General features: G+C 45.4%; 1 protein-coding gene across 1 annotated transcript in view; it reads right to left on the bottom strand.

Moving 5' to 3' along the window:
• LOC115127490 (septin-9-like) overlaps positions 1–13704 on the bottom strand; it is a 197642-nt gene extending 183938 nt beyond the window's left edge. The window contains exon 1 of the mRNA XM_065010505.1: positions 13349–13704. Within this exon, the coding sequence (XP_064866577.1) occupies positions 13349–13370 (22 nt within the window). The 5' untranslated portion in view covers positions 13371–13704. The remainder of the gene's footprint in view (positions 1–13348) is intronic.
• Positions 13705–14734: the final 1030 nt, after the last annotated feature.

The following is a 14734-nucleotide window of genomic DNA, read 5'->3' as shown; positions in this document are numbered from 1 at the left end:
CTGATCATGAAGACAACCTTCTCCTAACACCCCCACACTGATCATGAAGACAACCTTCTCCTAACACCCCCACACTGATCATGAAGACAACCTTCTCCTAACACCCCCACACTGATCATGAAGACAACCTTCTCCTAACACCCCCACACTGATCATGAAGACAACCTTCTCCTAACACCCCACACTGATCATGAAGACAACCTTCTCCTAACACCCCCACACTGATCATGAAGACAACCTTCTCCTAACACCCCACACTGATCATGAAGACAACCTTCTCCTAACACCCCCACACTGATCATGAAGACAACCTTCTCCTAACACCCCCACACTGATCATGAAGACAACCTTCTCCAAACACCCTCACACTGATCATGAAGACAACCTTCTCCTAACACCCCCACACTGATCATGAAGACAACCTTCTCCACCCACACTGACATGAAGACAACCTTCTCCTAACACCCTCACACTGATCATGAAGACAACCTTCTCCACACTGATCATGAAGACAACCTTCTCCAACACCTCCCTACACTGATCATGAAGACAACCTTCTCCAAACACCCCCACACTGATCATGAAGACAACCTTCTCCTAACACCCTCACACTGATCATGAAGACAACCTTCTCCTAACACCCCACCTGATCATGAAGACAACCTTCTCCAAACACCCTCACACTGATCATGAAGACAACCTTCTCCAAACACCCCCACACTGATCATGAAGACAACCTTCTCCAAACACCCTCACACTGATCATGAACACAACCTTCTCCTAACACCCTCACACTGATCATGAAGACAACCTTCTCCAAACACCCCCACACTGATCATGAAGACAACCTTCTCCTAACACCCCCACACTGATCATGAAGACAACCTTCTCCTAACACCCCCACACTGATCATGAAGACAACCTTCTCCTAACACCCCCACACTGATCATGAAGACAACCTTCTCCAACACCCTCACACTGATCATGAAGACAACCTTCTCCTAACACCCCCACACTGATCATGAAGACAACCTTCTCACTGATCTAACACCCCCACACTGATCATGAAGACAACCTTCTCCTAACACCCTCACACTGATCATGAAGACAACCTTCTCCTAACACCCTCACACTGATCATGAAGACAACCTTCTCCTAACACCCTCACACTGATCATGAAGACAACCTTCCCCCCCCCCACACTGATCATTAAGACAACCTTCTCCTAACACCCTCACACTGATCATGAAGACAACCTTCTCCTAACACCCCCACACTGATCATGAAGACAACCTTCTCCTAACACCCTCACACTGATCATGAAGACAACCTTCCCCAAACACCCCCACACTGATCATTAAGACAACCTTCTCCTAACACCCTCACACTGATCATGAAGACAACCTTCTCCTAACACCCTCACACTGATCATGAAGACAACCTTCCCCAAACACCCCCACACTGATCATTAAGACAACCTTCTCCTAACACCCTCACACTGATCATGAAGACAACCTTCTCCTAACACCCCCACACTGATCATGAAGACAACCTTCCCCAAACACCCCCACACTGATCATTAAGACAACCTTCTCCATCTCCAGAGCTGAACAAATATGCCCAGAATGTGACAGCAGCTCCGCACACGTTCCGGCGGGAGACAAACAGGACAGATGACGACGACATGACCAGACATGCACTCCCTGCTCCGATGCAAACTGTGGGAAAGGAGACATTCAATGGGAATGGGTTGTGTACACTACACAGAGCAGCACAGAGCCAAGGGCTTAGGGTTGGAGACTCAGGTTGTGCCCCAAATGGCCTAGCCCCTATATGGGCCCCTGTCAAAAATAGTGCACTATATAGGGAATAGGGTACCATTTGGGACGCAACCTCAGAGAAAGGAAGCTGTAGGTTAAAGCAAATAGAGTGGGTTCTAGGAGTGGTTGAGTGAGTGAGACACCATTCAGGGTGAAAGAGTGGGTGAGTGAGACACCATTAAGGGTGAAAGAGTGGCTAAGGGAGTGAGTGAGACACCATTAAGGGTGAAAGAGTGGGTGAGTGAGTGAGCCACCATTAAGGGTGAAAGAATGGGTGAGTGAGTGAGCCACCATTAAGGGTGAAAGAGTGGGTGAGTGACTGAGAAACCGTTAAGGGTGAAAGAGTGGCTGAGGGAGTGAGTGAGACACCATTAAGAGTGAAAGAGTGGGTGAATGACTGAAAAACCGTTAAGGGTGAAAGAGTGGCTGAGTGAGTGAGTGAGCCACCATTAAGGGTGAAAGAATGAGTGAGTGAGTGAGCCACCATTAAGGGTGAAAGAATGGGTGAGTGACTGAGAAACCGTTAAGGGTGAAAGAATGGGTGAGTGAGTGAGTCACCATTAAGGGTGAAAGAATGGGTGAACCACCATTAGAGTATCATGGATGGATGAATGAATATAGCACCTTGTCTCCATGCTGAGTATCATGGATGGATGAATGAATATAGCACCTTGTCTCCATGCTGAGTATCATGGATGGATGGATGAATGAATATAGCACCTTGTCTCCATGCTGAGTATCATGGATGGATGGATGAATGAATATAACACCTTGTCTCCATGCTGAGTATCATGGATGGATGGAATATAACACCTCGTCTCCATTCTGAGTATCATAGATGAATGGATGAATGAATATAGCACCTCGTCCACATGCTGAGTATCATGGATGAATGGATGAATGAATATAGCACCTTGTCTCTATGCTGAGTATCATAGATGAATGGATGAATGAATATAGCATCGTGTCTCCATGCTGAGTATCATGGATGGATGGATGGATGAATGAATATAGCACCTTGTCTCCATGCTGAGTATCATGGATGGATGGATGGATGAATGAATATAGCACCTTGTCTATATGCTGAGTATCATGGATGGATGGATGAATGAATGAATATAGCACCTTGTCTATATGCTGAGTATTATGGATGGATGGATGAATGAATGAATATAGCACCTTGTCTATATGCTGAGTATTATGGATGGATGGATGAATGAATATAGCACCTTGTCTCCATGCTGAGTATCGTGGATGGATGGATGGATGAATGAATATAGCACCTTGTCTCCATGCTGAGTATCATGGATGGATGGATGGATGAATGAATATAGCACCTTGTCTATATGCTGAGTATCATGGATGGATGGATGAATGAATGAATATAGCACCTTGTCTATATGCTGAGTATTATGGATGGATGGATGAATGAATATAGCACCTTGTCTATATGCTGAGTATTATGGATGGATGGATGAATGAATATAGCACCTTGTCTATATGCTGAGTATCATGGATGGATGGAATATAACACCTCGTCTCCATGCTGAGTATCATGGATGGATGGAATATAACACCTCGTCTCCATGCTGAGTATCATGGATGGATGGATGGATGAATGAATATAGCACCTTGTCTATATGCTGAGTATTATGGATGGATGGATGGATGAATGAATATAGCACCTTGTCTATATGCTGAGTATTATGGATGGATGGATGAATGAATATAGGACCTTGTCTCCATGCTGAGTATCGTGGATGGATGGATGGATGAATGAATATAGCACCTTGTCTCCATGCTGAGTATCATGGATGGATGGATGGATGGATGAATGAATATAGCACCTTGTCTATATGCTGAGTATCATGGATGGATGGATGAATGAATGAATATAGCACCTTGTCTATATGCTGAGTATCATGGATGGATGGATGAATGAATGAATATAGCACCTTGTCTATATGTTGAGTATTATGGATGGATGGATGAATGAATATAGCACCTTGTCTATATGCTGAGTATTATGGATGGATGGATGAATGAATATAGCACCTTGTCTATATGCTGAGTATCATGGATGGATGGAATATAACACCTCGTCTCCATGCTGAGTATCATGGATGGATGGAATATAACACCTCGTCTCCATGCTGAGTATCATAGATGAATGGATGAATGAATATAGCACCTCGTCCACATGCTGAGTATCATGGATGAATGGATGAGTGAATATAGCACCTTGTCTCTATGCTGAGTATCATAGATGAATGGATGAATGAATATAGCATCGTGTCTCCATGCTGAGTATCATGGATGGATGGATGGATGAATGAATATAGCACCTTGTCTATATGCTGAGTATCATGGATGGATGGATGAATGAATGAATATAGCACCTTGTCTATATGCTGAGTATTATGGATGGATGGATGAATGAATATAGCACCTTGTCTCCATGCTGAGTATCATGGATGGATGGATGGATGAATGAATATAGCACCTTGTCTATATGCTGAGTATTATGGATGGATGGATGAATGAATATAGCACCTTGTCTATATGCTGAGTATCATGGATGGATGGATGGATGAATGAATATAGCACCTTGTCTATATGCTGAGTATTATGGATGGATGGATGGATGAATGAATATAGCACCTTGTCTATATGCTGAGTATTATGGATGGATGGATGAATGAATATAGCACCTTGTCTCCATGCTGAGTATCATGGATGGATGGATGAATGAATATAGCACCTTGTCTATATGCTGAGTATCATGGATGGATGGAATATAACACCTCGTCTCCATGCTGAGTATCATGGATGGATGGAATATAACACCTCGTCTCCATGCTGAGTATCATGGATGGATGGAATATAACACCTCGTCTCCATGCTGAGTATTATGAATGGATGGATGGATGAATGAATATAACACCTCGTCTCCATGCTGAGTATCATGGATGGATGGATGGATGGAATATAACACCTCGTCTCCATTCTGAGTATTATGAATGGATGGATGGATGAATGAATATAACACCTCGTCTCCATGCTGAGTATCATGGATGGATGGAATATAACACCTCGTCTCCATTCTGAGTATTATGAATGGATGGATGGATGAATGAATATAGCACCTCGTCTCCATTCTGAGTATCATGGATGGATGGATGAATGAATATAGCACCTCGTCTCCATGCTGAGTATTATGGATGGATGGATGAATGAATATAGCACCTTGTCTCCATGCTAAGTATCATGGATGGATTTTTAAAATATTTTTTAAAATTTAACCTTTATTTAACCTGGTAGGCTAGTTGAGAACAAGTTCTCATTTGCAACTGCGACCTGGCCAAGATAAAGCAAAGCAGTGTGACACAGACAACAACACAGAGTTACACATGGAGTAAACAATAAACAAGCCAATAACACAAGCAAGTCAATGACACAGTAGAGAAAATAAAGTGGATATACAGTGTGTGCAAAAGGCATGAGGAGGTAGGCAATAAATAGGCCACAGGAGCGAATAATTACAATTTAGCAGATTAATACCGAAGTGATAAATGAGCAGATGATGATGTGCAAGGAGAGATACTGGTGTGCAAAAGAGCAGAAAATTAAATAAAATAAAAACAGTATGGGGATGAGGTAGGTAGATTGGGTGGGCTATTTACAGATGGACTATGTACAGCTGCAGTGATCGGTTAGCTGCTCAGATAGTTGATGTTTAAAGTTGGTGAGGGAAATAAAAGTCTCCAACTTCAGCGATTTTTGCAATTCGTTCCAGTCACTGGCAGCAGATAACAGGAAGGAAAGGCGGCCAAATGAGCTGTTGGCTTTGGGGATGATCAGTGAGATATACCTGCTGGAACGTGTGCTACGGGTGGGTGTTGTTATCGTGACCAGTGAACTGAGATAAGGCGGAGCTTTACCTAGCATAGACTTATAGATGACCTGGAGCCAGTGGGTCTGGCGACGAATATGTAGCGACGGCCAGCCGACTAGAGCATACAGGTCACAGTGGTGGATGGTATAAGGTGATTTTGTAACAAAACGGATGGCACTGTGATAGACTGCATCCAGTTTGCTGAGTAGAGTGTTGGAAACTATTTTGTAGATGACATCGCCGAAGTCGAGGATTGGTAGGATAGTCAGTTTTACTAGGGTAAGTTTGGCGGTGAGGCTTTGTTGCGAAATAGAAAGACGATTCTAGATTTTATTTTGGATTGGAGATGTTTAATATGAGTCTGGAAGGAGAGTTTACAGTCTAGCCAGACACCTAGGTATTTATGGTTGTCCACATATTCTAGGTCGGAACCGTCCAGAGTGGTGATGCTAGTCGGGCGGGCGGGCGGGTGCGGTCAGCGAATGGTTGAAAAGCATGAGTTTGGTTTTACTAGCGTTTGCGTTTAAGAGCAGGTGGAGGCCACGGAAGGAGTGTTGCATGGCATTGAAGCTTGTTTGGAGGTTCGTTAGCACAGTGTCCAAGGAAGGGCCAGAAGTATACAGAATGGTGTCGTCTGCGTACAGGTGGATCAGGGAATCGCCCGCAGCAAGAGCAACATCATTGATATATACAGAGAAAAGAGTCGGCCCGAGAATTGAACCCTGTGGATGGATGGATGGAATATAACACCTCGTCTCCATGCTGAGTATCATGGATGGATGAATTAATATAGCACCATGTTTACATGCTGAGTATCATGGGTGGATGGATGGATGAATGAATATAGCACCTCGTCGCCATGCTGAGTATCATGGATGGATGAATTAATATAGCACCATGTTTACATGCTGAGTATCATGGGTGGATGGATGGATGAATGAATATAGCACCTCGTCGCCATGCTGAGTATCATGGATGGATGGATGAATGAATACAACACCTCGTCTCCATGCTGAGTATCATGGATGGATGGATGAATGAATATAGCACCTCGTCTCCATGCTGAGTATCATTGATGGATGGATGAATGAATATAGCACCTCGTCGCCATGCTGAGTATCATGGATGGATGGATGAATGAATACAACACCTCGTCTCCATGCTGAGTATCATGGATGGATGGATGAATGAATATAGCACCTCGTCTCCATGCTGAGTATCATTGATGGATGGATGAATGAATATGGCACCTTGTCTCTATGCAGGTATCGTGGATGGATGGATGGATGAATATAGCACCTTGTCTCTATGCTGAGTATCATTGATGGATGGATGAATGAATATAGCACCTTGTCTATATGCTGAGTATCGTGGATGGATGGATGGATGAATGAATATAGCCCCTTGTCTCCATGCTGAGTATTATGGATGGATGGATGAATGAATATAGCCCCTTGTCTCCATGCTGAGTATCATGGATGGATGGATGAATGAATATAGCCCCTTGTCTCCATGCTGAGTATCATTGATGGATGGATGAATGAATATAGCACCTTGTCTCTATGCTGAGTATCGTGGATGGATGGATGAATGAATATAGCCCCTTGTCTCCATGCTGAGTATCATGGATGGATGGATGGATGGATGGATGGATGGATGGATGGATGGATATAACACCTTGTCTCCATGCTGAGTATCATGGATGGATGGATGGATGGATGGATGGATGGATGGATGGATGGATGGATGGATGGATGGATGGATGGATGGATGGATATAACACCTTGTCTCCAAGGCTCTTCGAGAGTAACTTTCCTAATGCACCACCCATGTATGGCATCTCACTGGCACACATTCAGACGGCAGACATTTAGGACCAGAGCAGACAATCTGTTAGCCAATCATCATCACCTGTAGACCAGATATTAAGTAATTTGATGAGGCCTGTATATTGTATACCACATTACATTTACATTTGTCATGTTATTCATTTAGCAGACACTCTTGTCCAGAGTGACTTACAGTTAGTACGTTCATGTTAAATAGCTAGTTGGGCCGAACATATATCACAATCACAGTAAATACATGGAGAAGATGACATGTACACATCTGTCCATTGGCGAAACAAATAAATAGTGTTGTAGGACATAACCCTTGTCTTGCTGCAGGGCAGTGGAGAGGAAACAGTGTTGTAGGACATAACCCTTGTCTTGCTGCAGGGCAGTGGAGAGGAAGCAGTGTTGTAGGACATAACCCTTGTCTTGCTGCAGGGCAGTGGAGAGGAAGCAGTGTTGTAGGACATAACCCTTGTCTTGCTGCAGGGCAGTGGAGAGGAAGCAGTGTTGCGACCGCTCGCTCCAATCTTCCGGGTTGGAGCGAGCGGTCGCATCCGCACTCGGTCCGCAGGTAGTATTACATTTCATTATAGTACAACGGTTTGATTTGTCTAATCTTAGCAATTTCTTCTTAGCTAGCTACATAGCCGTCTTTGTATCAAAGATAATTGCGTAATTATCGTATTTCGTCGTCCTAACGTAGTCTACACTGCTATCTGCCCAGCAGCTAGCCAGCTAGCTAACGTCCACCGTCTACCGATTAGCAGCACAACTATTACACTCAACTGAACGACTTGATTAGTGTAGTGTTAGCTAGCTACATAGTTGTCTTTGCTGTCTTCGTATCCAAGATAATTGTGTAGTTTAGAGTGTGTAGTTTTAGAGTGATTATCTTAATTTACCGAGGTTAGCTAGCCAGCTATTTGTCGTCCTTAACGTAGGAGACACTGCTAGCTAGCCAACAGCTAGCCAACGTCTACTGAACAGAACTTCCGCACTCAACAACCCGGTCGCATTTCGCTTCGCTCCACAGGTAGTATCACATTTTCATTTAATTTCATTACAGTACAACGGCTTGATTTGTTTGATCGTAGCTAGCTACATAGCTAGCTACATAGCCGTCTTTGTATCAAAGATAATTGTGTAGTCTAGAGCGATTTCCTAGGTTAGCTAGCCAGCTATTGTCGTTCTTTTAACGCAAAGTAACGTAATCAACACTGCTAGCTAGCCAGCTAGCCCCGAATAGCAGCACAGTAGAAACTATTACACTCAACGGAACGACTTGATTAGTGTAGTGTCAACAACGCAGCCACTGCCAGCTAGCCTACATAGTCAACAACGCAGACACTGCCAGCTAGCCTACTTCAGCAGTACTGTATCATTTTAATCATTTTAGTCAATAAGATTCTTGCTACGTAAGCTTAACTTTCTGAACACTCGAGACGTGTAGTCCACTTGTCATTCCAATCTCCTTTGCATTAGCGTAGCCTCTTGTGTAGCCTGTCAACTATGTGTCTGTCTATCCCTGTTCTCTCCTCTCTGCACAGACCATACAAACGCTCCACACCGCGTGGCCGCGGCCACCCTAATCTGGTGGTCCCAGCGCGCACGACCCACGTGGAGTTCCAGGTCTCCGGTAGCCTCTGGAACTGCCGATCTGCGGCCAACAAGGCAGAGTTCATCTCAGCCTATGCCTCCCTCCAGTCCCTCGACTTCTTGGCACTGACGGAAACATGGATCACCACAGACAACACTGCTACTCCTACTGCTCTCTCTTCGTCTGCCCACGTGTTCTCGCACACCCCGAGAGCTTCTGGTCAGCGGGGTGGTGGCACCGGGATCCTCATCTCTCCCAAGTGGTCATTCTCTCTTTTTCCCCTTACCCATCTGTCTATCGCCTCCTTTGAATTCCATGCTGTCACAGTTACCAGCCCTTTCAAGCTTAACATCCTTATCATTTATCGCCCTCCAGGTTCCCTCGGAGAGTTCATCAATGAGCTTGATGCCTTGATAAGCTCCTTTCCTGAGGACGGCTCACCTCTCACAGTTCTGGGCGACTTTAACCTCCCCACGTCTACCTTTGACTCATTCCTCTCTGCCTCCTTCTTTCCACTCCTCTCCTATTTTGACCTCACCCTCTCACCTTCCCCCCTACTCACAAGGCAGGAAATACGCTCGACCTCATCTTTACTAGATGCTGTTCTTCCACTAACCTCATTGCAACTCCCCTCCAAGTCTCCGACCACTACCTTGTATCCTTTTCCCTCTCGCTCTCATCCAACACTTCCCACACTGCCCCTACTCGGATGGTATCGCGCCGTCCCAACCTTCGCTCTCTCTCCCCGCTACTCTCTCCTCTTCCATCCTATCATCTCTTCCCTCTGCTCAAACCTTCTCCAACCTATCTCCTGATTCTGCCTCCTCAACCCTCCTCTCCTCCCTTTCTGCATCCTTTGACTCTCTATGTCCCCTATCCTCCAGGCCGGCTCGGTCCTCCCCTCCCGCTCCGTGGCTCGACGACTCATTGCGAGCTCACAGAACAGGGCTCCGGGCAGCCGAGCGGAAATGGAGGAAAACTCGCCTCCCTGCGGACCTGGCATCCTTTCACTCCCTCCTCTCTACATTTTCCTCTTCTCTCTCTGCTGCTAAAGCCACTTTCTACCACTCTAAATTCCAAGCATCTGCCTCTAACCCTAGGAAGCTCTTTGCCACCTTCTCCTCCCTCCTGAATCCTCCTCCCCCTCCCCCCTCCTCCCCTCTCTGCAGATGACTTCGTCAACCATTTTGAAAAGAAGGTCGACGACATCCGATCCTCGTTAGCTAAGTCAAACGACACCGCTGGTTCTGCTCACACTGCCCTACCCTGTGCTCTGACCTCTTTCTCCCCTCTCTCTCCAGATGAAATCTCGCGTCTTGTGACGGCCGGCCGCCCAACAACCTGCCCGCTTGACCCTATCCCCTCCTCTCTTCTCCAGACCATTTCCGGAGACCTTCTCCCTTACCTCACCTCGCTCATCAACTCATCCCTGACCGCTGGCTACGTCCCTTCCGTCTTCAAGAGAGCGAGAGTTGCACCTCTTCTGAAAAAACCTACACTTGATCCCTCCGATGTCAACAACTACAGACCAGTATCCCTTCTTTCTTTTCTCTCCAAAACTCTTGAACGTGCCGTCCTTGGCCAGCTCTCCCGCTATCTCTCTCAGAATGACCTTCTTGATCCAAATCAGTCAGGTTTCAAGACTAGTCATTCAACTGAGACTGCTCTTCTCTGTATCACGGAGGCGCTCCGCACTGCTAAAGCTAACTCTCTCTCCTCTGCTCTCATCCTTCTAGACCTATCGGCTGCCTTCGATACTGTGAACCATCAGATCCTCCTCTCCACCCTCTCCGAGTTGGGCATCTCCGGCGCGGCCCACGCTTGGATTGCGTCCTACCTGACAGGTCGCTCCTACCAGGTGGCGTGGCGAGAATCCGTCTCCACACCACGTGCTCTCACCACTGGTGTCCCCCAGGGCTCTGTTCTAGGCCCTCTCCTATTCTCGCTATACACCAAGTCACTTGGCTCTGTCATAACCTCACATGGTCTCTCCTATCATTGCTATGCAGACGACACACAATTAATCTTCTCCTTTCCCCCTTCTGATGACCAGGTGGCGAATCGCATCTCTGCATGTCTGGCAGACATATCAGTGTGGATGACGGATCACCACCTCAAGCTGAACCTCGGCAAGACGGAGCTGCTCTTCCTCCCGGGGAAGGACTGCCCGTTCCATGATCTCGCCATCACGGTTGACAACTCCATTGTGTCCTCCTCCCAGAGCGCTAAGAACCTTGGCGTGATCCTGGACAACACCCTGTCGTTCTCAACTAACATCAAGGCGGTGGCCCGTTCCTGTAGGTTCATGCTCTACAACATCCGCAGAGTACGACCCTGCCTCACACAGGAAGCGGCGCAGGTCCTAATCCAGGCACTTGTCATCTCCCGTCTGGATTACTGCAACTCGCTGTTGGCTGGGCTCCCTGCCTGTGCCATTAAACCCCTACAACTCATCCAGAACGCCGCAGCCCGTCTGGTGTTCAACCTTCCCAAGTTCTCTCACGTCACCCCGCTCCTCCGCTCTCTCCACTGGCTTCCAGTTGAAGCTCGCATCCGCTACAAGACCATGGTGCTTGCCTACGGAGCTGTGAGGGGAACGGCACCTCAGTACCTCCAGGCTCTGATCAGGCCCTACACCCAAACAAGGGCACTGCGTTCATCCACCTCTGGCCTGCTCGCCTCCCTACCACTGAGGAAGTACAGTTCCCGCTCAGCCCAGTCAAAACTGTTCGCTGCTCTGGCCCCCCAATGGTGGAACAAACTCCCTCACGACGCCAGGACAGCGGAGTCAATCACCACCTTCCGGAGACACCTGAAACCCCACCTCTTTAAGGAATACCTAGGATAGGATAAAGTAATCCCTCTCACCCCCCTTAAAAGATTTAGATGCACTACTGTTCCACTGGATGTCATAAGGTGAATGCACCAATTTGTAAGTCGCTCTGGATAAGAGCGTCTGCTAAATGACTTAAATGTAATGTAAATGTAAATGTAGGACATAACCCTTGTCTTGCTGCAGGGCAGTGGAGAGGAAGCAGTGGTGAGAGGTCCATCAACCTGTCAATCAACTGTATTTGCAACCAAACTGTCAAGAGACATTATCTCAAATGGAAACACACTCTACCACATCAATGTATTATTCATCTCTAATCTACATCAAATGATACATAGAGACCATACTGCAAGTAAACATCATATTCTTCTTGAGGGTTTCATTAGGTATCTTTGGCCATTGTGTGACCTCCAGACCTTGAAAAGCACCTTTCATTATACCAACAGATTAGAGGTCAGGTGAGTTCACTAATGGCTCTTGTTAGTTCTTTGCCATTCTAGACAAAGTTTTCAAACATCTTGTGAATTATTTGACAGCAAGAATACAGTCAGACTTAACTATTGTCAATAGACAGACATTGTTTAGTCAAAGACTAACAGAAATTGCCACGCCTGGCTTCATGTGAGGCTCTTTGAAAGGGGAAATTCACAACAAGGGTAACTTGATGATCAACTACCTTTAAGTAATAAGCACCTCGGGGTTTGTGGTATTTGGCCAATATACCACGGCTAAGGGCTGTATCTAGGCACTCCACGTTGTGTCGTGCGAAGAACAGCCCTTAGCTGTGGTATATTGGCCATAATATACCACAAACCCAGAGGTGCCTGATTGCTGTTATAAACGGGTTACCAACATAATTAAAGCAGTACAAATACATTTTTGTCATACCGATCGAATTTCAGGGCTCGAATCACCCAGTTTATAATATCTAATAACTCATCACAATCAACAGAACAGCAAGATGTGTTGAAACAGTATATCACTCAATAGTTAAACGATGAAGGTGGGATGGTGGGATACTGTGAAGTGGTTGGAGCTTAGTGACTCGGTCAGGGATCATGGTGGCAATCATAACTGACCTTTAGAGTACAGGAAAAGAAATCATTATCCCGTGTCCATGTGCATGTATCTCTCTGGGGCACGTTCACTTTCACTCAACACAGATAACCTACGCGCCCGCGCGCGTACACGTAACCTAAAGTTACATATTTACAAGTAACCTAAAGTTACATAATTGAAGCTGGTACTGTGCACATATAGATGGACAACTGTAAAATAACAATGTTAAGTGTTATAATAACATTACAGCAAAGTAATAACAACAACAGGAGTATCCATAATAAATATTCCATCAAATGGCACACCTACCTGAATATCCTGATTTCTTCATGATGATCCTTCGTAAAGAAACGACTTGCTTTAAGCCTCGATATGAGTTGTTATTTTAGCCAGGAAATGTCTTAGACGTGTTCGATGTCCGTGGCAATCAGATCCTCATTTACAACCGTAGTTTCACAGGTATCTCGGTGCGCGCTCTTCTCCCTATTCCTCCCAATCCTGGAACGTTAAGCTTTCCGAACACACCTGGCTGCGGGGAAAATCAGGGGAACCGCTACTTCGTGGACTCGAAGTAAATGAGTGAATTATTTAATTTATCAGGATCGAACGCGAACGCTGAGGGAGTTAACCTCAGGGCCAGGCTATCTCTAGATATGTAGAATGGATACAATCACACCTGCGCTACCAACGCACGCCCAATCTGAAGGCGGGACTTGGAGCAATATACTGTACACAGTAATCAGAGGAAGTTATGTCAAAGTTCACGGTGATGACACTGTGGGCTAACCCATTGAGAAAATATACATTTAGAAATCACAGCATGTCAACAAACAATTGCTTATGGCAGTAGGGTGGATCATTGCTTACTTTAAAATGAGAATCCACATCCGTGTTTGATTGTAAATAGGCTACAGTTGTAATATCCTTTTCATGTACAGTATCACTTTAGTATGAAAAGACTTCGGCAAAGACGTTTTGCTAAAGTCAAAATTCTAGTGCTTATGCTACAACAGATGTGTGAAAATACCCAATTAACAGGTGATTAATGAAGGATGCAGCCAGTAGCTCATTCAACTGCGGTAATCCTGTTATGTCAATCATATCAAAGTGTACAACTGTCAGTGTCCTTCAAACATGCAAATAAGACTTGATGAAAATGATTATCCTCGACCTCATACAACGTGCTGATGTTCTGATCTGAGGAGACCTCTTGTGGACGTTTCTGATCTGAGGAGACCTCTTGTGGACGTTTCTGATCTGAGGAGACCTCTTGTGGACGTTTCTGATCTGAGGAGACCTCTCTTCTTGTGGACGTTTCTGATCTGAGGAGAACTCTTGTGGACGTTTCTGATCTGAGGAGACCTCTCTTCTTGTGGACGTTTCTTGAAGGACAAACATCCTGTTTACTTATTCTAAAATCTAGGTGAAAAGAAGCAAGTATGTAAAAACATATATGTAAAAATAAGAAGCAAGTATGTAAAAAAATATATATATATTAAATGTAAAAATAAGAAGCAAGTATGTCAAAAAAAATATATATATTAAATGTAAAAATAAGAAGCAAGTATGTGTAGATGCTGTCCAATATGTCGACCTTCGTATAGGTTACTGGGTGTGTCGAAAGGAGTGGGTGTATGTGCCTGCTGACCTGGCTGAGGTGTTTCCCTCTGGGCAGCTCTATCACGATGTCCCCGG

The sequence above is a fragment of the Oncorhynchus nerka genome, linkage group LG26, assembly GCF_034236695.1.
Source record: "Oncorhynchus nerka isolate Pitt River linkage group LG26, Oner_Uvic_2.0, whole genome shotgun sequence".
NCBI classification, from domain to species: domain Eukaryota; kingdom Metazoa; phylum Chordata; class Actinopteri; order Salmoniformes; family Salmonidae; genus Oncorhynchus; species Oncorhynchus nerka.
This window is presented reverse-complemented; position numbering and strand designations above follow the sequence as displayed.